This window comes from Falco peregrinus, chromosome 1 (genome assembly GCF_023634155.1).
Source record: "Falco peregrinus isolate bFalPer1 chromosome 1, bFalPer1.pri, whole genome shotgun sequence".
In the NCBI taxonomy this organism is placed as follows: Eukaryota; Metazoa; Chordata; class Aves; order Falconiformes; family Falconidae; genus Falco; species Falco peregrinus.
This window is the reverse complement of record NC_073721.1, coordinates 37805843-37833447: the sequence shown is the minus strand read 5'-3', so window position 1 is coordinate 37833447 and position 27605 is coordinate 37805843. Positions and strand designations below refer to the sequence as shown.

At 39.3% G+C, this 27605-nt stretch overlaps 1 protein-coding gene across 4 annotated transcripts in view; it reads left to right on the top strand.

Moving 5' to 3' along the window:
• The window catches only part of CACUL1 (CDK2 associated cullin domain 1), a 55797-nt gene extending 29721 nt beyond the window's left edge, over positions 1 to 26076 (top strand). For 2 of the 4 annotated variants that reach the window (XM_055803482.1, XM_055803467.1), the window contains 5 exons: positions 954 to 1034; positions 11634 to 11723; positions 16023 to 16161; positions 21420 to 21463; positions 22614 to 26076. In XM_055803482.1, the coding sequence (XP_055659457.1) occupies positions 954 to 1034; positions 11634 to 11723; positions 16023 to 16161; positions 21420 to 21463; positions 22614 to 22654 (395 nt within the window). In that variant the 3' untranslated portion in view covers positions 22655 to 26076. The remainder of the gene's footprint in view (positions 1 to 953; positions 1035 to 11633; positions 11724 to 16022; positions 16162 to 21419; positions 21464 to 22613) is intronic. The other 2 variants (XM_055803487.1, XM_013301031.3) reach the window with 1 other exon arrangement.
• Positions 26077 to 27605: the final 1529 nt, after the last annotated feature.

The following is a 27605-nucleotide window of genomic DNA, read 5'->3' as shown; positions in this document are numbered from 1 at the left end:
TATGTAATTAGTTTTCTGTGGATGATAATATGAGAATCAAATAGAAATTGCAGGTGAACTATTGAAAGCAAAAGACCTGTGGTTGTGTGTGTGTGTGAAACCTGAAATACTTCTCAGCTCTGTATTAGTTGCAGAAGTAAAATCAAAACAAAACATTGAAAAATGAAAGTAAGCTGTCACCAGCTGTGTTGCTGTATATGGGGTCTGTTGTTTAGAGCAACTTCAGTCTTACTGTCGGCTTGTTAAACCTAAGTTATTTAGTCTTTATCGTACTTGTAAGTAAAGTGATATATACTGACATGTATAAACTCAGAACTGTGATCTGACTTGGTTAAATCTTGGGTAGTAAGATCTTTAAATTGAGTAAAAATATACCTAAATAAAATTCTAAACCTGCTAATGGACTCCTGGGAAATAATTAAAGACACACAGCACATGATATAGTGCTCTGGAGGTGCTGAAAAAGTTCTAGTATTGTATTATTTTCTGCCACTCTCAGCTGTTCTTTTGTGGTCTGAATTTCAGCAAACTAGAAAGAATCTTGCCTTCAGTTTTGGAAGTGTAAGGGCCCTATGAAAATAGGGTCAGTCAGTGTTTGTTAATTACTTCCTGATGTTATTGTCAGTGTGTGGTGCTGTTTCCTGATATTTGATATAGATTTGGTTCAACAGAAAAGTGTTCTTGTATGAAAAAACCAAGGTTTTGAGTGGGTACTCTTACAAAATTAAATGAAATTATGATCTTTGTAGAGAAATGAAATCCTGGGGCTATTTTTTAGGGATGCTGCAGCTGCTACTTCAGTGAGAAGAAGCATGCCTTTCCTCTCTTTTTAAAAAACAGAGTAAAATGGTTAATCAGTTTGTGATCTAGGCACAGGGGACAAGAATAACATCTGCTCTTGCTCTTGAAATTTTGTTGCTATGTTTTTGGTACAAAGGAGTTTTTGTTTGTAGCTTCTTGTCATTCTATCAGAGCCTGGAAGCTGGCATTGCTGTTTGAAGCTGTGTTCAGGAAGGACTGTAAGTACATTTCAGGTCAGTTAAAGTTCCTGCTCCTCTTCAAAAGATGGGGGGGGGGGGGGGGGGGGCGGGGCGGGGGAAGACAGAAAAGCAGTGCAGCACAGATCTCTAAGTGTTTGATCTTGCTCAAATTCCCAGTGGTTGGGTCAGTCCTAGTCCTTGTGCTGTGTGGTTGAAGGCAGGAAGATGCAAAATGAACTTGTGGTACAATGGTCTCTGTGGTGGGAGCACTTATCTGAGCACTTAGTTGCAGAATATAGAGTGATTAAGGTGTGAATTCATTATTTACAGAAGAAGTATTGCCTATGTGACCTTTACTTGGACAAATTTTGCCTGCCCAAGCACTGATCTGGTTCCTTTTTTTGTGTAGAGGAAATGTGTTGGTATTTTTTTAAAAGCGCGTTACTATCTAGAGTACTTCTGAGCAGTTAAATACATGAAAAATAATATAATACACAGATCCATGAACACAGTTGTGTTTTGTGAAACAATTTTACACTCACACATATTTATCAAGTCAATGTTCTTCAAATTAAAGTGGATGCATTTGAATTAAGTGAATATAACCTGATTATTCTCCTTACAAAGCCAAAGCTGGCTATTGCTGATAAGACTGCTCTATTAAATGGCTTGGGAGAAGTTGCTATATGCAGAACTACTTAACTGAGTGTAACAAGGAAAGATACAGCATCTTAATTTACAAGAAGTTTTAGAAACAGGGTGGGAGGTGGGAGGGGGATGCAGATAATATCCCCTTGCCACTAGAGAAGGGGTGGCAAAGAATGTTGTCTTTGTTCCTGCTAAAGTCCTGCATGAGTTGACTTGTAAGTAGAAAAAATCAGAAACACATGGGTTTTCTCCTTGTGCAGCCATTGCCTCTCCTGGTAGGTGAGACCTGATCTCAGTGCTCTGGAAACATCCTGCCTGTTTGTTCTTTTGTCTAGAAGAATGACAATTTATTGCAAACTTTTAACTGTCTTCAGTGGTGAAAAGGAGTAACAGCTCCTGAAACTCTGTTTCTAATCCTTGCAGTAGGTAAAAATCCAGTGGCAGAGAGTATTTGCAAATAATTGCTACTTTTTTTCAATATTGGCAGCTTAGTGCCTGTAACAAACTTGCTTTTGAATCTTAACAAAAGGGAAAAGCTATTAACAGCTTAGTGGTGTTTGTCCTTGGTGGGTAGATCTCTTGGTTTCCAATTACAAGAGTTTGCAATTACACCTGTTCTCCTTCCCGAAACTAAAACGAGGAGGGTGGCTGCTGGGCTGGAGTCCTGCTCTGGGAGGTAGATCAGATTCTCAACATCTGGATACTGGAAAAAAAAACAACAATAACTTAAATGTGTCATATAGGTGAAAGCAGTTTTAGAAGCCAGTCTGAGGAGAAGAATTCTCCTTGGTCTTTGCCTGTGATGGTGTTTGTGGGGAAAGTAGGCTGTATCAGATTGATTATAGCACTTCCAAATAAGCGGTAGCCTTAGCAGATCGCTGTAGTACTTCAGCTGTTTATATCTGTATGTGTGTGAGTTGTTTCTTTCCTTCCATGTTAGTGTTTTGAGTTCAGGAAGTGGTTTCGCCTCTTGTAGGAGCAATGTACTGGGTGATATCACCCAGTACAAGCTGGTTCTTCCCAAAGAAGCATCTGTCTGTACTTCTGGACAGAAGTTACTCAACTAGGAAGACAAATGAACTCTATCAGAGGGAAAACCGCTTTTTTCAACACTTCTGATTTTGTTCCAATTGACTGTGCTAAGGAGCGAATATGTGCTTGTTCCTATCTTTAATCAGCTGAGTAAGGAATAGATTATAGAAACAGATCCTTTTGATCCAGAGGAAAGGAAACCTCTTGGGCCTTGGTGAAAATGTTATAAACAGAGCCGAAAGACTTGATGGGTCATAAAATTGTTATCAGGATCGAAGGTGATAACACAGCCTGTGAATGAGGCAATTTCCTGAAATTTACTGTTTCAGAACTAGACCATGGGCTTGAAAACAAGTGACATACAGGCAAAATGATTATTGGGGATTAAAGCATGAGCTCTCAGCTTCTGGCTGTCTCAGATTTTTGTTCGTGATGTATATCAAGATAATTACAGAATTAGCTACTGAAAGCTAAGCATACAGAGCAGTTTTCTGTATGCAAATTCTAATAGCATGTAGGCAATTGTTGAATGTAGTTTTCCTTGTCAGTGCTTGTGTGAGTACAGAGCTAAAACCCAGTGTAAAAATTTATCATGTATAATCACCAAAAGTAGCAATTTTTCTCATGGTTTTCCAAGAAAACAGACTTTTTACAAAGACATGAGGAGGGGGAGGACTCACAGCCTATTTCATTATGTTAGCAGGTTCTGATTAGTTACTGTGAAAAAGATTCTTACGTATGATGGCTTTGTCTCTTTCCAGTTACGTCACTTGGATTCGGCTGAGGTAAAGGTATCTTGCTGCTCTGTGTTCTTAATTTTTATTTTTTTATTGGAGGTATATTGTAGTTCAATAGAAGGTTGTTTCTGTTGGAAAAAGTTTTTCTTTATAAAGATGGGTGTAAGAATATTTCCACTGCATTGGTGCTTTCTGAAAGGTACCTGAAAAGTTAAATCAGATGTTAGAAAGCTGTTAGCAACTTTTCTTCAACAATGAAGTTGTCCAGCTGTCCTTTTTTGGTTGCAGCAGGTACAAATTTAATACAAAGTTATAAAGAATGAATCTAGTTAGAGCTGTTAGAAGTTGATGAATGTATCAAGGAGCATGTTTCCTGTGCAGAGATTTTCCTGCTGCTTATGCAGTGGTACACAGGAGAGGGTGTGTTGCTCTGTAGGCACCCAGACCTACATACATAGCAGATGTGTTTTGGTGTGGTGACCTCCAGAAGCCTATTGATGTCAGCGAAGCAAGGAACCCTCATCTCTTATAGCAGTACACAGCCAAATATAATGCATTTCATTAATAAATTCCATATCTAGCTTTTGTTTGTGAGTACCCCAAGAGAAGAGGAGTAGTGCAAAAGGCTGAGAGAAGGACTGTGATACCAGGTTCATAGCCTAACTATACAGCTACAACAAAGGACACAGGTTTTATTTTGATGTGTTGGGGGCTTTTTTATGCACTCCCCATGCCTCACCCTTTGGCGGAGATAGACAAGAAAAAATGAATTGGACTGACTTTTTTCCCTGCTTGATCTCACATCCCCCCCATTTTGACATCTGTCTCAATCTGCATATGAGAAGCAACCTGTTACTGGCTTGATGCACAAACTGCAGAGAAAATCTCCTGTAAAAAGGGGGAAAAACACTCTCATTTTTCAGCTTCTTACGAAAGACATTGCCCCTACCCTTTCTGTATGCTGTCCTTCTGCATTTACATTCAGGAAATTACTCTTTGTGCCTGTCATTTTTGTTAGATCTAATGCTTATGTTTCATAAGTAAAAAACATTTAGTTTCATAAATGGGCTTGTTCTTGAATGGCTGTACTGAGCTGGATCGAAAGTCAGTTCAGTCCAGTGTCCTGGTCTTGACAAAAATCGATAGAGCATCATTGCAGGTTTGGTGCAGCAGTTTTGATGACCATAGAGATGTGTGCCCTGTAGGAAGAGCTGAAGGTTGCCTTGCGCGGTTTAGGCTATGTCTATGTTAATAAGTGGTGTGAGGTAAAGGGAGCAGGTCTGCAGAGTATGAAACACTTGTGTGCTGGTGTTGAGGACTCAATGTTTGCCTTTACATGTGTTTTGACGAGTTTTATTTTGCACTTGCTAATGTCTGGTCCTGTGGATAGAATGCCAGTTAGTAGTTCAAGCACATCTGGTTTAATCTTGCGCAAAAGGAGTTAATATACTCCAAGGCAGCTCTGTCATATGAACCATGGAGCAGTAAATGGGGATGATCTGTGAATTTGCTTCAAAAGCACATTTCTAATCTGAACTAAAGCATTAATGTAGAATCTGCCTTTAAGCATTTGAAATCACTATTCTTTTTTTCTTCGAGACACAGAGTGACAACTGTGGTGGCAGAAGCGATACGTTGTGTATCTTTCTTTCTCTAATATATTGGATGTTACTCATCTCCTGGACACTGCTTTACTTACTTTTTTTCCCTTAAAGTGTGCAAAACCACTATGAGAAGACAATCTGCACAACCTTACTCTGCCACCTTCATAAAGCTATGTTTCTTGCTTTTTAAGTTTAAGAATGATACAGAAAAATAAAACAATACGTTTCTTACAAAAAAAAAATGAAAAAAGGCAGAATTACTTGCCTGTAGAGTGACTTGCTGTCTGTCTTTAGAATCATGCCTCTGGATAGGTAAAATGAAATGAGAAGATTCCTTCCTAAGGGCCTTAAAAATGAAGCAATGTAGCAGAGCACTAGAAGAAAACAACACTGATTCATGCCAGTGCATTTGTACCACACTAAAATGGGATGATTTCTGTTAGAATCCCTCTACAACAAGAAGCTAATTTACTCTTTTTTCCCCAGCAATAAAGCTGTTGAAATACCAGCTTTTGACAGCAGATGTTTTGGGTGGCCAGAAGGTTCTGTAACATAAAGGATCCTTTTCTGAGATGTAGGGAAGGGATGCATTTATTGTCACAGTCTTTGTTAAAAGTAATTTTACAAGATTTTTATGCATCTACAAGTTTGTGAATTTGTTCACAGTGTTTAATATCTGGCTAATTCTACATAGGCAAATAGTTTGATCTTATGACCTTCATTTCAAATTCCTAATTCTAACCTTAAAATCAACATACTCCTTCCCCTCCTTCCTTCCTGTCTCCCTTCCGAATATTTGTAGACACAGATAATTGATAGTGAAAATCAACTGCACTTAACGTTATACTTTTCCAGCATGTGAGGAGATTGCTGGGATGCTGCTACTGCAGGATAATTGACTGTTCCTTCTTTAAAACACTTTTAAAAAATCGTCACGTTAATGTCAGTCTGCTCTTAAACCTCAGCAGGTACCCCTACGCTCTTAAGGACTATAGGATAGATTTTGTAGCTATTAATCTTTCTTATACCTTCTGTGCTCTGCAGATCTGATGGAATAATCAAGAATAACATGCTCACCAGTTTAAGGGTGGTATCACTAATACTGAAGTGGTAGCTGTAACTTGACAGCTAAGAGCCAAGTAATTGTATTGTAACCATATTCGAAACAGCATGTGTTGTTACCAGGTATTATGGAACACACTCAAACTCTTTAAATAACACTTAATCTACACACAAATTTTGTCACTGAACTAAATTTTTTATCGGAGAACTGCGTTATTTTAAAAAGTTACAGCTATCTTTCTTTTCTTATTTCATGTTCAGTAAATTGCAGCACCTCAAAGGAAGGGAATTTTTTAATAGGAAAATAATAGTTTTAAGTAATAACTGTCATCTTTAGTCTGGCTCCTTGGTAAAGAAATAGGAACAACGTTCCCATTTCAATAAGCCTTCGTAAAATTGGAAACATGAAAATATCATCTTATTTTCCAATTATAGAAGTCCAAACGTATGTATTTCTACATTTATAGCTTCCATATTTATTCTTTCATATTTATTTCTTTCATATTTATTCTTGCTACAACACTGAATATTTTCCTTGTGATTAAGACTTGATTTTTATTTTGTAGCATTTTTATTAGATACTTAGTAAAGCTTTTGGGCTAGATAATGAGTATTTTGAAAGTAATCTCTGGCTTTCTTAAATGCCTGGTGGGAAATGATTAGTAATAAATACAACTTTTTATTTCTAATCTAAATTTTAATTACAAACTTTTGAAGAATTTAAGTTGCTAAAAAATTATTTTAGCTTTTTTTAAAGGAAAATGAAAATGCAGAATCTTGAGGAGTTTGATGTAACTGCAAGCATGAGGGTGAAGCCAGAGGATTTTCATGCAAAAGGCTTTTGAAGTTCTAGATTGATAGTTATGTACAAATTGTACATGGGTTAAAGTAATGAAAAGGTAATATATGCTCAAGGTTCATCAGTCAATTTAATAATAAAATAGGCAGCAGGTAAAAAAAGCCAACAAACCCAAAATGCCAAAGAACAGGGGGGAAAAAACCCCACCATAAAAAAACACCAACCAACCTCCCAAAGAACCTCAACCCAGGACAACAACAAAAATCTACAGCCGCATCTGGGACACCAGCCATAGCGGTTCCCTCCCTGTTTAATTGCTGCTGGCATGTGGGGTTCAGTCAAGTGCTTTGCATGGACTGGATTTGAGAGTAAAGGCTGGGATACAGGAACCATTGGAATTCATTTAAGGTGAATATGACTTTACCACAGTAAGTCGAAGGGTATGTATGGTCAGATGAATCCTATATGTTTAAGCTGAGAGAAGGTAATTCATTACGCTATAGATTTGTCTACACGTGATCTGATGATATCTGTGCTATTAAGGTTCGGTTAGGCTGTGCACTGATGAGAGCTCCATTGTTCCTGCTCTGCATCCCTGTATATCTCATGCACAGTTGTAGAAGGGCTCAAGTTTTCATTCTGCAAAACAGTATAAATATTGCATACATATTGGAATTAAGCACTAAAGAGAACAGTTTGTACAATGGGATAAAGATCTCCAGAATACATTTATTTGACTTCGTAGCTTCGTTAAGCAATCAGTTCTGCTTCTGTTGGAGACTGGAGAGCAGCAGCTGACTTAATTAACACCTTAGTTGTGGAAGCTGTTGGGGTTGTTTTTAATGGGAATACACTTTATAATTTTAAGTGCATTGTTGAATAATAACAACTTTGAACACATCTGCCTAAGGTGTACTTATATATGATTTGTTAAAACATCTTGCTGTGAACTTCTATTAGATTACTGCAAAAGGATGAAAATAATCTTCTGAGCTAACACGCAAAAGTTGTAATCTTTTTGGCAGAACAGTAAATCTTTGCCAAGCAAAATCTATTTTGAAAGGAATGTCGAAGTATAGAAAAATATTTTTTTAGAACAGCTAAAAATCTTGGGTTTTGCAAGTGAATCTTGAGTTATGAAGAAGTGAGTTTGAACTTGTTAAGATACCATCTACTATTTCTGGAATTACTGGGGTCCCGGATCTTGCCTCAGGTACCCCACTGTAATTAGGCGGTAGCTTAAACCTTCATAAAGGGACAAGCTTCTTCAGCGTTACTGTGCGGTAATGGAGTAACTCAGTTACTGCAGTGCCTGAAGTGCTGCAGGTTCATACCTCACTTACTCCACCATCCCTCAAAAAATCCTGAGGCCATGCTGGGTATTGTCTTACCTCAGTTCGACAATATTTCAAAGCATCTTGTATCTTTTCTGCAATTAAAACATTTTATCATGGGAACCCACACTTCTCTTCTTTGATTCTGCCATGAGTTATTTTCAAGACTATTTGCAGGTTAATTAACTTATTTGCATATTGGTTACTTAGTCTGTAGAATGCAATATTAGTTCATAAACACTGTGGAGGTGGTCAGATACTATCATAGTGTCATTACCACTGTCATTCATCTGAGGCTTAGTTTTGTTCTGCCTCGCCCTGCTCTGTCTTTGTAAGTGCCGCAGGTGGAGCTTCTGGGAGTAGGTAGAAGGAATCTGTGCAACTTCTGTGCGTAGAGTCTCATTAATTATTCTAATAAGGCTAGAGCCAAAGCCGTAGTATTTGGAGAACTTTTGTAGGATTGTAAAATAACAGGTAACTTCAGTATGTCTAGCACAGCTGTTTCTATTCCTTGAGTTTAAGTGACCCTCTCTTAAGAAGTAATACAGGATTGAATGTTAATGTAGTTTCGCTGCAAAACTGAAGATGAATTTGTGCGTGAGGAAGTTTTACATCTTTTATTTATTTAAATCTTTGTCTATAAACTTGCACTGAGATTTTTCACTTCTATCCAGAGTAGTCTTGTTTGTTCTTATGGAGATCATTCTGAAAATGCATGTTCTACAGGAGTGCTATTTATTCTTCAGGTATCAATGTCTAGCTTCTGGAAAACGTGTTGGCTGGATTAGTTTATACTGTATGGTTTAATGAATAGTATATTCTTTTAGTTTTCTTTATTAGTAACAGGAAATATATGCATTACTTTGTTATATTGTTCTTGAAGATAATACCATCATACCTGTATGCGTTAACTGCAGTTTGCATTGTAGTGTGTGGTGTAGTCAGTTGCAGAAAGATAAGAAATGTTAATTTCTGAAGCTGCAATGAAGTGGTGAAGAAGATAGTTCTGTAGGATTGATTTCCAGGTGTATTCTTCCACTGATTCTATTCATACAATCTGTTTCTAATGCCAGGTAATGTGGTCAGTAACCTAGAACAAAAGCAAGTGGCTGCTCATTATACTTGCTTTGTTTTGCAAATATATCTCTTCGTGTTATCTCAAGGGATCCCTAGTGAAATGAGCTTCATGAGTGAATATTACCTTAAAGTAACAAATAGTATTGCATGTTTATGATGGTGAACTATCCTGAAGATATGGAACATCCTCTTAAACTGTTGCTTCTACAAATAATTTGGTTGGTCAGCACCTTGAGCATGTTACGGGGACTCCTTATGGGAATGCTGTGGGGGTTTCCATTAGCTGGAAGGGAAGAATAAAAGGTGGAGCATCTTGCATCTCTAGCGTGTCTCCAATACCATGGACTGACAGAAATGAGGTGGGTCACCAGTCTGATTTACTCATCGCCTCTTGCCTTTGGTTCTTATATACCATAAAATAAAAAATTTGTTTCTCTGCCATCTACTTGTTCTCTCTCACAAAAAAAAAAAAAAAAAAAAAAAAAATTAAAAATTGAAAGCTGACCGTACATACGACTGCTCAGAGTATAGGCACTGTATTTCATGTTTCATCTGTAGATGGGATAAGTGTGGCTTGCAATTTTCTGTTTCCTCAGAGGTATCAAAGTAGTCAATGCCCTCTAATTAGTTATGTAGTTTTGGACAGCTTCTGTTAATGCTTGTGTTTGTCCCCAAAGCAACTCCAAATGACATCTTTCTCTCCCACAGTATGTCCTATACATGTACAGTTATATAAAGTAGCTTCTGAAATATTTTGTAATTCATCTTGCTAGTTATAACTTGGACACTACTGAGAGCACAATTTTCAGTTTATCAGGAATAAAATCAAGAAGCTATGTTTATTTTCTTAACGCCTTTCAAAATGTTAAGGGACTTTTAACTCTGGACTTCATGGTCTGTGTCAGTATTAATTCCTAGGCTTATTTTCATTTAAATAATTCGTTATACATATTTTAGGAATATAATTTGATGTCTGCATACAAAGAACAAATGTCCAGAGAACTGTATGCTTCGCAAACCTATCGGTGAAGCTTGGGCTGAAGTAGCTCCAGTCTAATTAAATATGTATATGTATACACACACATTGTTTGGATTATGCATTACTGTCTCATATCTTCCTTATAAACCATTATGTCCTGTATGATGTGCATCTTTCTTGGCTGTCAAGAGGCTGTTTGAAAAATCTTTAGGGAAGAGGCTGTAAATATGTCATTACAAAACAAATCACAGGCTCTTCACCCCCCTCAAGGCTTCAGCTGAAATGAGCAAGCACTTTTAAGATGGTTCTTTTTAAAATAAATTCATCTATAGCAGTTAAATATAACAACTTTGATTACTTGACGGTTAGAAGAAATACTTTATTTTTTGATCACCCTATTATATGAGCCACATAAACAGTTTCAGAAAGAGAAGAACATGCTACTAAAGATATTTTTTTTTGTGGTAAATACTGTAGTGGCAGATGCTGAAGCTGGAACTGGAGGTGCTCTGAAGCTTAAAAAGCAGTCTCTACAATGTAAACACTAGAAACATGCCCTTTAGGTAGAATTGTAAGAGTCAGTTCTCCGTGTAGTACAGAAATGTGTAAATATATTACTCAAGCCTTTTTGTAGAGGAATAAAAACTGAGAGGCAGCAGTTGATTTAAACCTTACTGATTTATTTTCTCTTTTTTGGTGTTTCTGTAATTCAAATGCACGTATTTGAGGTTTGTACATACAAGGCAAGATAAAGGGCTGGATATTGTAATATAAGCAGTAAACGTGTATTGGCAGGTTTTTCCACAAGTGGAAGATGCAATTATTGCAATGTTTACTACAGAAGATACAAGAATGAAATAAAGATATTCACTTGTGTTCAGAAAAACAACTTTTCATATATGATTATTTACTTATTTTTTGACACTACTTGTACTTAATTCAGACATTCAATCCATCCTTAGGTTTATGTTCAAGATTCTAAGTACTGTAAGGCAAGGATTTGTGGATCTCCAGGTGTTTAGCGCACACAGTATGAGTGTGCTTCTAAAAATAAATTGTTTGCTTCAGTTCTGCATCAGAATACTTAGAGCCATCACTGGCTCGGTTTTTTCTTGCAACTCCTGCTGCTTGTCTGAAAATGGATGAAAAATAACTTATTTCACATTTTCATCATATAATCTGAACAGAATGTCTATTTAAAGCTGAAGTGTTATTACTCTTAAGAACTAAATTGTCAATCAGGTACCTGGATGTTTCCTTTGTCAGGACATCAGATAACAAAAAAAGTACAGCTACTGTATTTCTTTGATACAAAAATGTATGTGTAAGAGTTGCTATTTCTTGATTAGAAAAATTGCTAATTCTCTTAATTTTATTTCAGCTTTACTTTTGGAAGCTCAGTCAACACCGTTTCAAATAACTCCTTCAACCATGGCAAATATTGTGAAAGGCCTGTATACACTACGACCAGGTAAAAAAGAAAAATATTTCCAGGAGTCACTCATACTTTGGTTGTGATATATTTTCCTAAATATGTATGTGCTCGCCATCTATCTAATGCATGTTTAACAAATGAATGTGTGTTCTGTTCTGTCCATTGTAATGCTTCTATCTATAATTCTACTATCCAAAGGCCCTGGTTCTTATTGTTGCCCATCTCTGTTACCTGCACAAGGTACCATGTGAATACCAAAGTCATTTTTTAAAAAAAACAAAGCCTCTGCTCTGGAGTCAAAGGGAAGATTTACTACTTTTGCTCTGTGGAAATAAAAAACGCTGTTTAATGAGTCAGTCGTGGCAGAAGTTTAGAAGTACTGAAATGGTGAAAATTATATTGAGTCACACTTAGAACAGCCAGATCTTTGACATGAGATGAATGACCGTTTCGTCTATGAAGCTATTATTTGGTTGATGATATTTCACAGAAGAGCTTAATTTAATTTCTGAGTACATCATGACCTCTTGTGCAACAACAGTTATATTGAAAGGAAAATAGTGTTGCAGTTTTTAATAAATTTTGTATCAAAATCTTTGGTTCTGTAAGTTTTGGAGAACCGAGTAGAGCTCTAGCCTGTGTTTGAAAAGACTTTAGAAACGGGAAGTATTCAGAATATCCATAAATAAATAGTACCTGCTTCTCTTCCTTTTACAATACTGATACTTTCTTCTTGGTGTGACAGAGAGAAGGATAATGTCTAAGCTTCAGTCTAGCTTTGCTTTGCAATCCCCATTTATAGAAATAGAAATGAGAATGGGAAAGCTTTACAGAAAGTTTTAGTGCAATGTTTAGCATGTGTACGAGCCAGGAATGGGGTGGAGTCTCTGTTTATAAAATGCTTGGATAAAGCACTTTAGGCAAGGATTATTTTTACAACAGCAAAATTAACATTGCACCATCATTTTTAAGGCAATATTAATTTCATTTTTATGAACTGTTCAGTACCAAAGAAAGTAAGGGTGTATACATCAGTATAAAAGTATAATTCTTTTGCAAGTAGCTCAGTGTGATTTTCTTTTACTGCACTTAATATTGTAGATGATGGACTTGTGATTTCCCAGTTTTCAATTTCATATGATCCCTGTCTTGCTGTATACTTCACAACACAGTAGAAACTGGCGTGGGTTGGTATCATGGGCCTAATCAGATTTTGAATAATTGCCTTATGTGTGTAAGATATTTAACTATAAATATTGTTCCTTCAATTTGTGATTATCTGCCTTTCCACAGCTGGGTAGGAAGACCCAAGTGACTGCCTTTAAGCTGTTGCTTAAACAGATAGACATTTGCTTTAATTACCTGCCTCTCAAACTTCTCAGCCTCTGAGAAAATGAGGAATTTTAATGTTATTCCAATCAGAAGAGCACAGGATAGACTTCTTGATGTAAAAGGCTGTTCTTTGGTGGTGCTGGTTTTTGAGGATGAATTCTGAAACAATTAAGACAAGAGTTCCTCTGAGGTAGTGCTTCTCACTTACTCCATGGGATATACTCTGTTGGATGTATCATGGGGACTGGTGAGCAGGTGACTGGGAAAGTAAAGCAAAAAATGTGGCCAGTGGGAGATGCTCAGGGATTAGAGCAGCACTGGGAAGCATCTGTTTAGGCAGTGCAGAGAGCAAGAGGAGAAGCAATGCTGATGTGGCTGGTGGCCATGAGCTTTCTCTTCTCTTTCTCTTCTTTTATTTTATCTTCAAGTTGGAGATACTTGACAGCCGTTAGATTCAAACGTTGCAGAAAAGACTGTCTTCTAACTCCAGCACATGGTGGCTGCAGTAGAAAACACTGAAGCCTGGACAGGTGCTCAGGCTGCTAGCTGGCCCACTTGGATTTAATGTGAAATGCTTTTTTCACCTCGCCTATAATGATTTCTCAGAGGCATGAAATACCCTACCTCAGTATTTCATGTTGTGAATTCCAAGTCAGTTTCTTGGCTTGGCTCAGTTATTCAGTAGCAGTAGCTTTTTGGTAGGGAACACATTCTACATGTACCTTTTTACTGTATTTCATGAGATGAAAAGTACCATTTCATGTCTGTAGAGGGTTTGGGGTTTTTGTTGGTTGGGGTTTTTTTTTGTTTTGAGTGGTGCTATGATCGGGGGGAACAGGTGCCAGGGAAGGTTATGGAGCAGCTCATCCTGAGGGCCGTCATGCAGCACATGCAGGACAACTGGGGCATCGGACCCTGCCAGCCTGGGCTTGTGAAAGGCAGGTCCTGCTTGACAAACCTGATTTCCTTCTTCAACAAGGTGACCTGCTTAGTGGATGAGGGAAAGGCTATGGATGTTGTCAACCTGGACCTTAGTAAAACCTTTGACACAGTTTCCCACAGGATTTTCCTGGAGAAACTGGCTGCTCATGGCTTGGACAGGTGTATGCTTTGCTGGGTAAAAAATTGGCTGGATGGCAGGGCCTGAAGAGTGGTGGTGAATGGAGTTACCTCCCGTTGGTGGCTGGTCACAAGTGGTGTTCCCCAGGGCTCAGTTCTGCTTAATATCTTTATTGATTATCTGGATGAGGGGCTCCAGTGCACCCTCAGTCTGCAGACAACTCCGCAAGTTGGGTCAGTGCTGACCTGCCGGGGGGCAGGGGGCTCTGCAGGGGGGTCTGGGCAGGCCGGGCCGATGTGCCAGGGCCACCTGCATGAGGTTCAGCCAGGCTCAGTGCCGGGCCCTGCCCGTGGGTCACACCAGCCCCAGGCAGCGCTGCGGGCTGGGGCAGGGGGCTGGGAGCTGCCTGGGGGGAAAGGGCCTGGGGGGGCTGGCTGACGGCCGGCTGGGCAGGAGCCAGCAGGGTGCCCAGGGGGGCAAGGGGGCCAACAGCACCCTGGCTTGTATCTGAAAAAGTGTGGCCAGCAGGACCAGGACAGTGACCGTCCCCCTGTACTCGGCACTGGTGGGGCCGCCCCTCGAACCCTGGGCTCAGTTCTGGGCCCCGCACGACAAGAGGGACATGGAGGGGCTGCAGCGTGTCCAGAGCCGGGCAGCGGGGCTGGGGAAGGGGCTGGAGCACAAGGCTGGTGAGGAGCGGCTGAGGGAACTGGGGTTGTTCAGCCTGGAGAAAAGGAGGTTCAGGGGGGACCTTATTGCTCTCTTCAGCTCCCTGAAAGGAGGTTGTAGGGAGGTGGGAATCGGCGGCTTCTCCCAAGTAACAAGCAGCAGGGCAAGAGGAAATGGCCCCAGGTCATAAACCTCCACTGGGGGAGATTTAGATTGGATATTAGGAAAAAAATCTTCACCAGAAGGGTTGTGAAGCACTTGAATAGGCTGCCCAGGGAAGTGGTTGAGTCCCCATCCCTGGAGGTATTTAAAAGGTGTGTAGATGTGGCACTTAGGGACATGGATTAGATAGAGGTGGACTTGGGCGCGGTAGGTTAATGGTTGGACCTGATGATCTTAAAAGTATTTTCCAACCTAAATCACTCTGTAATGAGTGAGGCTAGTGCACTGGTTTTTGTTTAAACCACCTGTATACTGGCAATGATTGTTCAGTGAGTTTGCTCATTGAAAAAACTGTTGAAGCTTGGCATCAAGCAAGTAAATGTGGGAACTGGATAAAATCCAATTGCATTCTTTGCTCAGTCTTCTGTGTTTGTTATAATAAGCCTTGAAGCAGCGCTGAAGTCTTGCTCTTGTCTTGCTCTTGTAAGGCAATGTTCAGTGTAGTGAAATTAAATCACATTTCTATCCTGAAGCTGAATTAATACAGGTTAAAATTATATAATGAACGTTAAAAAAGTGTTCATCTAAGCTTTGGAAGATCACGAGAGAATTGCATTTATTTGTAATGGGGAATGGAGAAGCAGGATTGTATGGTGATACTACTGTACTTTCTAGAAGTAAGGCTCAGGGAAGAGAGGTGTAAGCTTTGTGAATATGCTTCCTGGAGTGAAGTGTTACAAGTGGTCTGATTATCAAGGTGAATTTGCTGATCATCAGTGCCTGTCCTTGAGAGTGCCCAGAGACTCAGCAGGCCCTGTGAGATGCAGCAAGAACTGAATTTCAGTTTGGTGATGAGGTTGATGACAAAAAGTAATTACTTTATCTACATGTAAACATCTGATTTTAGCAGGCCGATTATTTGTTCTGCTTTAAAGCTTGGTTTCTGTGGCTTTTGGGGATGGTTTTGGGATTTTTTTGTTTGTTGTTGATTGTTGTTTTTTTTTTTAATTCAGGATCCTAAAATGTATTTAAGAGTAAAGTTACATTTGTCAAAGAGTAAAATTTTCATAAAATCCCTTCCACCTGTTTTGTTGCTTTTCCTTTTTCTACAGAATGGGTACAGATGGCACCAGCTTTATTTTCTAAATTCATCCCAAATATCCTACCCCCTGCTGTGGAATCTGAGCTTCAGGAGTATGCTGCTCAAGACCAGAAACTTCAAAGAGAGCTTATGCAGAATGGATTTACTAGGTAATAATTATTAGTCTGAAGTAGTAATTGAGCTGGACAGTGCTGAAATGGTAAAACCGGATACACCTAAAAATCCTGAAGAAATAATTTAAGAATTAATAAATAACCTTCCCATCTGGAGTATCATCACATATCTGAAGTATGGCAAACATTCCAGATGTTTTGAGCACTACCAACCCTGCAGATGGTACCAAAAAGTAAACTATTTGAAGTCTTGACATATTTTCATGAAACAGATTACTTTCAGTTCATGCATCGCTGTGTTTTGATTGTCTTCTAATGCATGATCGTGCTTTTGTTCAGCCTTTACTTTGGCCGTTTATTTTCTGTAAGCTCACTTTTTTCTCATGATGCCTCTGAAAATGTCAGTTGATGACTTCTTACTCCACTTTCAGAGCTATTTATACAGACGAGTGTTTATTTTAAATAGGTATTTATCATCCAAGTAATGAAGGGGGGTGGGGAAGAACAAACAGTAAAAGAGACAGTGGAAAATGTTCATATCCTGTATTGTTCACCCTGGGCAGTGGCTGTTGCTCTGTGCTCTGCTATTTAATCACCAGACAGAAACACAGTGCTTTCACCACAGTAGTCTATCACTTTTGCAGTAGTTTGACAATCTAAGATCAGACTGGGGAGGCTGTTGCGCTCTGTTCCCAAGCTTCTGCATGAAGAGAGAACATAATCTTTCCTGTTACTTGTGCAACACTGAGAACCTGGTCCTGTAGTTTGAACACCTACTAGATGGGGGTATGTTTACTATTAGATATAATCCTGTATTTTCTTTGAAAGTAATCTCTCTCTTCAGAGCTTGGTCAATTATTGAGCTTCAAAACTCTACTACTGATGGAAATGGTTTTGTAACTCTCTCCTTGTAAAGCTTTCCAATGAGGAAAATAATTTTTTGATAGATATGCATGAGTTAAGACACTAAGAACAAAGCCATAAGCACTTTGGCTGAGAAAAGCAGTGCTTTTGGCCCAAGAAATAAAAGTTTGAGACTTTGAAAATGAGTAGGCATATAATGCTGACAAAAGAACGTAATGCACAGAACAAAACAAAAAAAGGAACTTCTAGTTTAGTCTTAACTTTCAGTCTTACTAGTTTTGTAGGTGACTTACAGTAGTTCTGCTTACAACTGCATTTCAACAGTCCATGGAGAATTAAAATGAAGTTTCGAGTAGTAACAGTCTATATCCACAAAAACAATGTTTCAAAAACATTTTTCCACTAAGTACCTGAGAATAAGACAGGCTTGTCAGCTTGGCTGTGAAGTTCTTTGGCTGGTACTGTGAGGAGGATACTGTATAAAAGGCTAAAGAGTAGTAGGAAGGATACTGACCATTGCAAAGGCTAGATGCTTCTGTGGTGCTGTTAGTTGTTAGAGACTTGGTGGGATCCTCAGAATATATTTTAGCAACTCCTGTTTCATCCAGAAAAGTAATTCTCTACCACTGGAACTAATGCAAATCCATAGGAAACTATTTGTGTCCTGTATTGTAGATGGGGACAAAGAAGAAATTAGGGCTTGAGGATAGTCATAAAAGAAAGAACTAAGTCAAGGTTTCTGTGTTGCATACTCTTTGCAGAATCTAAGAGTTCCTTTTCCTTTTGGCTTTCTGCAGTATGGGATCCTCTGGATATTAGACGTGTGAAGAGTTTTGATGTGCCTTGTAGGCTTAGAACTGGCCCACTATTGTGCAACTGCTGTTTCAATAATCAGCTGAAAGCAAGCTGTGTAGAATGCTTTTAGTCTCTGAATAGGTTTTGCACAGTATATTTTATATGGTTGTACTACCAGGGAGTCACTGTAGTCTGGTAAACATGGAGGCTATATAAAGTGTTGGAGTCTGTCATCATTAAAATGACATAGGTAAAAGAAGACTGAAGTACAGGTAATGTGTTTGCAACATGACATTTTGCAGTGGTATTTGAAATGCATTTTGCCTTGTAATGTGTCTCACGATGTAATAAGGTTCTTCCTGTGTTATGAACATAGATAATATTTATTTATAACTTTACAGAATGTTTCTGAGTTTATATTCCTACACACACACATATAAATTTTATATATATATATTTATATATATATGTCATGGTTTAACCCCAGCTAGAAACTAAGTACCACACAGCTGCTCACTCTCTCCCACCCCCAGAGGGATGAGGGGTAGAATTGGAAAAGAATGTAAAACTCAAAGGTTGTGATAAGAACAGTTTAATAATTAAAATAGGAGGGGAATTAAAACAATAACTATAACGAAAAGGAGAGAGCAGGGGAGAGGAATAAAATCCAAAGGGAAGGGAGAAAAAAACCCCAAGTGATGCACAATGCAATTGCTCATCACCTGCTGATGCCCAACCATTCACATGACACAATTTGATTAATTGGCTGTTTTCACCCAAAATGAAATCCCCTTGAGGCACACATCAAACTTTCCCCATCCTCCCACATTACTCACCAAGTGCACCAGTCCCATGGATCAGTTTACCCTTGCCCGGGGCACTGCCCCAAACTGTTTTCCCAAGCATCTTTCTAAGGCACACTACAGGAACTTTATCCCCTTCTACAGTAGGTAAAAGCTTTGATTGGGCAGGACCAGCTCACTTGGCAGTTCCTTTGGCATTGACTAACCAGGTGGCTTTTGCTAAATGTGTATCCCAAGGTTTGATGGTCCCACCACCCGCTGCTTTCAATGTAGTTTTTAACAGTCTTTTTAACAGTTTTTAACATGGTTTGATTTTCCCAGAGACTGGTGTGTGGTAGGGGATGTGATATACCCACTCAGTGCCATGCACTTTGGCCCAAGTGTCTATGAGGTTGCTTCAGAAATGAGTTCCCTTGTCTGACTCATTTCTTTCTGGGGTGCTGTGTCACCGTAAGACTGATTTCTCAAGATCTGGGATAGTGTTCCAGGCAGTGGCACAGGCTGTGTTTCCAGCCATCTAGTGGTTGCTTCCACCATTGTTAGCATGTCTCAGCTATTAGGAGCAAGCTCCCTTCAGCCCGAGAGGGAGGATCTAGGAGGTACGCACCATGGGGTACCCTGTGGTTTTACCTGTGGGACCACAGAGGGCACATGGTGGGGAGAGAAGATATAAGTAGATTCCATGATTGGCTCTCCAAAAAGGAAAAGCTAAAGGTGCGGTTTATCAATAATCTCTGCCAGAGAACACCTGAATAACAGGGGTGACAGCAATACTGAGTATGCAAACTAGATTAGTTTCACAGCCAGTAAATATTATCATATCATAAACCAGTACTGTGAAGGACAGTGCAATGATAGCTTTAACCCAGACCCCATGGGCCATCAAGAGCACCACAAGGAACACATACTGCAAGTAAGGTACATAATGCAACCCTGAGATCATGAGCAGCAGCTGAGAGAAAAAAGAAAATAATGAGGCCAGTGAGTATTTAACCAATACAAAGAATACTTATAATAATTTTATTTTAACACACTCTAGTCAGATCCGTTGTTATCTTAACCCTTTGTGCCCCATGTTGGGTGCCAAAAAGAGCTGTCATGTTTTGACACCAGCCAGACTCCCCCCTACCCCCAGAAGGATGGGGAGGAAAATCGGAAAAGGATGTAGCACTCAAGGGTTGAGATAAGAACAATTTAATAATTAAAATAAGAGGGGAAAAAAACAAACCAATAATAATAATTGTAATGAAAAGGAGGGAGAAGGGAAGGGAGAAAAAAACCCCAAGTGATGCACAGTACAGTTGCTCACCACCTGCTGACAAGTGCCTAGGCAGTTCCCCAGCAGCAATCCACCAGCCCCAGCCAGTTCCCCCCAGTTTATATACTCAGCGTGATGTCCCATGGTATGGAATATCCCTTTGGCTAGTTTGGGTCAGCTGTCATGGCTCTGTCTCCTCCCATTTTCCTGTGCCCCTCTAGGTTTCTGGCAGGGCCTGAAAAGCTGAAAAATCCTTGACTTAGTATGAACATTACCCAGCAGCGACTAAAAACATTAGTGTGTTATCAACATTGTTCTCACACCAAATACAAAGCAGGGCACTGTACCAGCTACTGAGAAGAAAATTAACTCTATCCCAGCTGAAGCCAGGACGATGTATACAAGGTTTTTTTCTCTTTTGCTAAGTACTGTGCCCAGTCTGTTCTCTACTGGCTTAGTATGAAATGTCATCTGTTCTCCTCTAATTGAGTTAAAAAATGATGATGTCTTTGCTGTTGCATTTCCTACAACAATGAGCATGAGGAACATGGCACAGCGAAGCATCTTCAGCAGCATTAATGGCATGTCGGGTTCTAGCCGAAACAGCTTATTAATGCTATTAAATACTGTCGTTGCAGAAGGTGGAAAGACAAGCTAGTTCCTTGGTGGTATTTCTCTTGTGAAAGACCTTAATTAAGGCATATACAGTGAGTGCACCACTTTGAGAGTGGTTTCAGGGAAGAACACTTTGTATTATTAGAAAAACCTCCCAATTTCTGCCAACTACCAGCAGATAACTGTGAAATTATAACCACTGTGATGAAAATACATTGGAATCTCTTTCTTATATAACAGTATCAGTAGCATATCTGTCATCACAAGAAACTTGAGAAGCACTAAGATTTTCCAGCTTTAAGAGTTTGTGTGTACAAGGATAAAAGAAAAATATTTTTATAAATAGATGGGAATTTGACATTTGGGTTTTTAGGAGCAATGATGTTAACCAGCGTTTATACAACTTTAGCTACTTAAATCTTCTGCTTGAAGAGGGAATGCTGGCTGTCAGCTCAGACTTGTGTAGAGTCTGATTGTTGGATTTTTCAGGAGCATCTTACCTCTTTAGACCGATAGACGCAGAGTTTTTCATAGTTCTATAAGGTTTGGTTGAGGAGTTTGCATTGAAGACAATTTTATGCGTAATTTGAGATTACACTGCATATGAGCAATTTTCCTCATCTTCATTTTGTAGAAGTCTATCGTATAAAATCAAACCTACTAATTTTAACAAAAGCGTGAGCTAATTGAATCTGTAAAAAAATAGCTTATACTTCTGTTTCAGTAAATTGATGATTCCGCAGTCACATGTTATTGCTACTATGGTTGCATTTTGTTTCTAAAGTCCATAAAAGTCAATGATTGTGCTGAGGTATTTCACTATTTTTCCCCTTTTTTAAAATCACAGAATGATTTGGGTTGGAAGGGACCTTTAAAGGTCATCTAGCCTGCAATGAGCAGAGACATCTTCAGCTAGTTCAGGTTATCATGAAAATACCTTTCTTCCCCTTCTTTCCTAGAGGTGACCAGTCACGCAAGAGAGCTGGAGAAGAGTTAACTTACAGTAAGTATGCATCTAACCCTGCCCTCCAGTGTGCTGCAGTCCCTGATGGCTTGGGCACAGACAAGTAGTGGTGGACTTTGGGTTCTCGGGGGGTGGTGGAGTGTCAGAGGCTGCATGTCCACATGTAGCTAGCTTGTCTGCCAATGTAAACTTTACCATTCTAATTAAAATTCAAAATTATTGGATTTAGAGCCTGGCTGACTGTGCTGGAGTCCCACAGCCACCTGTAAGGTAGTAACATACCCCAGCAGCTACCGAGGCCAAGGTACTTCTACTTCATTTAAGTGGAAGCTGAGGTTTTGACAACTTAGTTGTCCCAACTCTGTCTGGTCAGGATACACATAACAGGCAATGAAATGATGAGCCAGTCCAGCTTGGATATAAATCACCTACTAGTGATGTGTGTTTCTGTGGGAGTTTGGAGGGCTTGTGCTTTTCAACTTGGAACCCTAAATTACATGTCTGATACAACCTGGGATCCAGCTGCATTGAGATACTATAGGCAGTATTTGGCTATAAATGTTTGAGTCATGAGCAGGGAAGTTCTCTTCCATTTTTAGATGGAAGTTTCTTGCTGCATGTTTAACTGTGAGGTTCTTCACTTTGTTACTCCGTTAATCTCCCCCAGTATAGATTAGGGAACTGGGGGATGAGACGCAGGGAGAAATGAATGATGTTTCCATACTCAGTTGGTTGCTCTACTCCAGACAGCCCTAATTTGGGTGCAGTCAGCCAAAGGTCCTGTCTTCTGTGCTGACTAAATATTTGGCCAGGAGAGACTCTAGTCCCATACATTGTAGGCTAGGACTGAAGTACAAAGTTCTGTTTGTCATTAAATGGCTTTGGGGACTGGGGAATACCTGGCACTGTGTACTTCAGTTCATTTTACCACATACTTCCCACCAAGTTCCTTCCTGTGCTTTCAGCTGAGTATGTTTGCTTTATTACCTACCATAAAATGTCATCCAGTTTTATGATGAATTCTTATTACAACCTAAAGTGAACGAATGGGTGTTTTATGTGGTAGATCAGCTTCTGTTTGCACTGTTAACATTTTGCAGGCAATGCTGGGTTTTGGGGCTGCTGGGGGAAGGGAGGCAAAACCCTAAGTTTAATATGAGAATTTCTTTAACTTTTTATATAATTTCAGATGGCTCGTCAGCTTGTGCAAGCTCCAGGGGGTACAGATAGTGAATATACTGGATCAGCTTCTATTTCTAGCCGGAACAGACACTGGAGGAGCACAGGTGGTATCTGGAGCCTCCTTTGGCGACTGCTGATACTTGAGCTCTGACATGAACTATGCCTCAAAGAAGAGTTTTGGACTTTCTTCTTTATATAATAAAACGTCAGTTGCTGCTACAATTGGGATACCTTTGAAAGACATGATCCCTTGGTCTAGCCTATCAACAAGTTCGTGTTCTGCGATTTTTGTGAGGAATGCACCTTGAAAAACAATCCTTTCGAAGTGGAAATGGGCAGCCGAAATCAGCAGCTTCCAAAAGTGTTAGAATGGAAGAATCTTTTTTGCACTCTTTTCTTAATATTAAGGACATTCTTAAAACTAGTTAACACGTCAGTGTATTAGTTTTTAAACTTCAAGGTATTTTCTGGAGCTTTTACTTAATAAGAATAAAGTTATTTTGCAGTATTTGTTCGTTAGTTTAAAAATTGTCAGCTTTTAAGAGTTGGTCCCATATAAATGTATCTTCTGTCAGGGAGTTTAAAATTCCAGATTTTTCTTTTATCTTTTTTTTTTTAATTGGTATTTTGAAATCTGTTTTCCTATGTGTTTGTACTCTGTGCCTTCAGCTTGTGCACTTTGCAACTTTATAGACCATATTTTGTTACTGCAAAATGTGTTCTTGAGGAAAAACTTGATGCGAACAAACATGCTGCAAAGCTGCACTTTTCTCTTGCATTAATGGGAGGTGAATTTAAGGAGGAAGGAAGAAAAGTTGAACCTATATCACCATCACTAATAATGACTTGGAAGTTTGTCCCCTTTTATGTTTCATATGTATTAGTGTTTAATGCTGGGACCAACTCTTGTAGAACTCTCTCATTGACTTTTTATTGGCTTCCATAATTGCAATAGATTGAGATGTGAATTCCAGACTGAATGAAATACTAAGATGTGTTTTATGCTGTGCTATGTAGAAACATTGTGGGCAAAATTCTCCAGTCAAGTAGGTCTGCAAAGTGCATCTCTGTCAGCACAAACCAGATTTGCACCTGGTTGATCGGCGAACAATGGTACCTGTCCATGATCACTTTGTGGTTCCTGTACCATTTCTCCTGTTTCAGGGATGTGATGGGGGTATGCTAGTGGATGTAGTCGGAATCAGGGAGTTGAGGAGTGATCTAATACACGCATGTGTACTCGTCACCCTCCTGCTTCCAGTCTTGTGTAAACTCAGCTGGAGATCCAGCTGAGCCCAGTTCCAGGAGATCTGGACCTATGGTCTAAATCCTAGTGATTGTGACATGGTTTTTAATCAATAGTATGAGCAATGTGATTCTTTCAGGAGGGGAGAAACATACTTGAAAAAGCAGTTTGAATACAGGTTGTTTTTTGTTATTACTATGGATTTATTTTTTATCACCTTTAGTTACGAAGAGAAATGAGTTGGTAATATAAAAATATTTCTGAAGTGAAACAAAAGTTTGTTCAGGTTTGTCTTGCACAACTCTTATGCCCGTTTAAAAAAACAACACAAAAAACAACACAAAAAACCAACACAACCCCCTTTATGCTTGTATGGGTTCATTACAAAATGCAGGAAAAAAGAAAAAAATAGATGCGGCAGGGACAAAGATTTTTTTTCTTTTTGTTCTGTATGCAGGCTTCATGTAAATGAATTTAATTCTGTCAGTTTCACGTCAGCCACTTTGGCAATGCCATTAGTTCGGAGGGTGGTGGGGAGGAAGAACGAGGACGACGCTGCTGTGATTGACCAAGTCTGATTTACCTATATATTCCTTTGCATATTTGCAAAGCCTATTTAATTTGGAGGAAGGTTTTCTTTTAAAATTAAAAATGAATGCTTTTGTTTTGTTTTCTGTGTAGAACATTGCCAGCAGTGTGATCTCGTCCCCAATAGTGGAAACCCAAACCACTCTGAGCACAGATTTTTGTTGGTAGTAGGTGTTGGTAGTGTTTGCTTCAACGTTGCTATCAGCTACTTAAGTTGAAGCAGAATGAGATAAAAACAGGGGGTTTGAAAATTTGGCCGAAGTATGCAGTAGAGAAGTTAATGAAGGCTAATAGGGAACAAAAAATGATTTACCAGCTTCCAGGTTTTTATCAGTTTTGGTTTTAAACAAAATTTAAGTCTCTGATAGTGTCCTTAGCTTTAAAAAACACTGCTGAAATGACAATATTCTTGAGTTAAGAATAGATACATTAACCTAATTTGGTTGGTTTGTTTACAACTTCATTAGCGTTCTAGTTCACATAATACAGTAATCAAGCTCTGTCATCTTTGTCAAGTGATCATAATTCTTTTCTGTTCCTAAAGTGGTTTTACTGGTTCACGTTTGTAAATAACATGTAGTGCTTTTGCTTCATATTTGAGGCAAGGGTTCAACATTCATTTTACATTGTGTTATGTTTGGGACACAGACTTCTAAACCAGTCATTCCATCAAAAGGTAAAGCATTCCTGTCAGCGTGGTTCGCTTCATACTCACTGAGTAGCGCTTGGATGCTTCTCAGTCCTGTGTAGCATTCTCACTTGGCCACCATACTTGAGAAATCTGTTTGTTAAGCACTGTATTATGTTGTAAATTTGGCATTAAAATTCCTGTGTGTTTTGGCATTATTAACACAATGCTGAAATATTGTTTATCTGTTAAAGACGTTACCATTGTGACTGAGCATGAAACAGAATACAGCATACTATACTAAATTATTTTGTTCCTCTGTAAACTTGCATTTTACTTACAGTAAAACTAACTCAGCCAACTTGAGCATTGGTACTGCAAAGCCACAGTCACCAACAGCATGATCCTAACTGCAGTATTTAATTTAACCAAATAACTTGTGGTAAATCCGTTGCACCTGTAGCTTACTCTGTTAAGATTAAGCAGTAAAGTTGGTTATACAATGGGTGTCCTCTTTATGTTGCACTGGTTCTATAGCCGAACTTGCTACATTAAAATATTTTTAGGTTAATTTCACTTCTTGATTTGGGAAGATGAATATTTACATTAGTCCTGCTGACCACTGTAATGGTAGGCCATTGTCAATATATGGTCAAGGTGGTCTTTGATACAAACAATGAAGGTGTGTGGGGGTCTAACTGGATAAATACTCAACTCTTCTGCAGTTGGATCTCCTTGATGACTTTCTGCAGTTGTTGAGGAAGTGTTTGTGGATGAATCTTTTGAAGCAAAAGGTTTTGACTCTTGTCATTTGATAGAAATATGACCAGCCAGATTCATTGCTTTTAATTTTTCCCTGATGTGATTGTTTACTTTCTACATGTTAAAAAAAACCAAACTACAAAGACCATGTTTTGAGCGACTGAAAAACGTGTTTCATGTACACTGTGCCAACCCTAGTGAAAGGACTATTCTGTAGAACTACGGAATAAAAACCAACTGCTTGAATTTGACTCCTGTCTTCAACCCAGCTCCAGCAGAGAGAAAACAAAGATTTTTGATGCCTTGACCTGCACCAGATACCCAGAGGGCACTTAGTGCAGCACATAGTGGGGACTTTTAGGATCAATTGACCACAACCAAAAGGTACTGCTAGGGAGAAATCGTTACTGCTTGGGTTAGTGTACTTGCCTTTCTGCTCTGCTGGGACAATGTGATGACGTGGGGATAAGTCACTGTGCTGATGCCAGTTGAGTTGAAAATTCCTTTTTTGAGGGTTGTCTTATGTTGACGACTCATTTAAACTTAAATTCAGAGCTGAATACTGTAAATTAGTTTCTTAATGGTAGTATTTGCTTGCATCAGTGGTGTCTGCTTTGCTACTCTGAAGAGTTCCTTCACTGCTCTTGGAGCACCTCTACTAGAAGCCTTTAAATGTACGTTAAAGATCGCTGCATCTCTGTGGAGACGTTTGCATAGTGTAATACCGAGCTGCAAACTGTGCTCCCAACATTGGGCAGGAAAAATGTAGATGGTCAGGCTTTGTGTCCCCTGCTTACTCAGACCTGAGGGTCTGCAGGAACAGACACACATGCTTTGCTAGTAGGAGGTGCAGCCTTCTCTGTGCTGTTCTTTGGCTGAGCGTAAGCAGGGGAGGGGGGAGCCCTGCAGTGCAGTTGCTTTGCTAGGCTGATGCATGTGAGTCACGTCAGTGCTATAGCATGTACTCGTGTCCCACCATGCACGTGCTCAGCACAGAGTCTGATCTTCATCCATGACTATTAAGACTTTTGTGAAAAGAAACGGAGGTCTCGGTCCCATCCAGTCTTTTATTTCTAGGCAAGACAGAGGACAATTTGCAGGTAGAATCTGGTCTTTCCTTCTAGAGCTTTCTTGCAAAATATTCTTTGGCTGGTAGAGGAGAGGGAATCTCTCCTCCTCCAAGGAAAAGGACTATGGGTCATCTGTCTCTGATTTTTGTCTACTGGTCTCCAAGGCAACGTGGTGCAAGACAGTCAATCGTATTGAGTACACTATGCTTACAGCACAGCAAGACTTTAATTATGGATTTAATCTGGGATAAACAATGGTCTTTTTGGTAGGCTCACAAACCTCAGGTATTGGTAATCGTGGAAGGTGTGAACCAGGGATGGGCTTACTCTAGCAGGTGTCATTCTGGTAATTACAGGTCAGAGGAAGTTTATTTTTTCCCAGGGGACATTACTTATTATAGTGTAAATTGGTGTGATACTGCCCCAACAAGGTATTTTTATACCCATAGCGCCTGTTAACAGAAGGTCAGAGAATCTGAATTTTGTCTTTATCAGCCCTGAAATACATTGGCTTTGAATGGGGAGCAGCATCCCGTGCAAGGGGAAGCCTTGCCTTCCGTCAGGAGGTGCAGAAGATCAGTGTTCCTACATGACTGAAACAAGACAAACAGCTGATTTGGCCTCAGTTGAAAGCTCCTTGACAAAGTGCTTTGTACTTGGCTAGAGGGAGTAGAAAGATTAAACCCATGTATCTTGACCTAACTT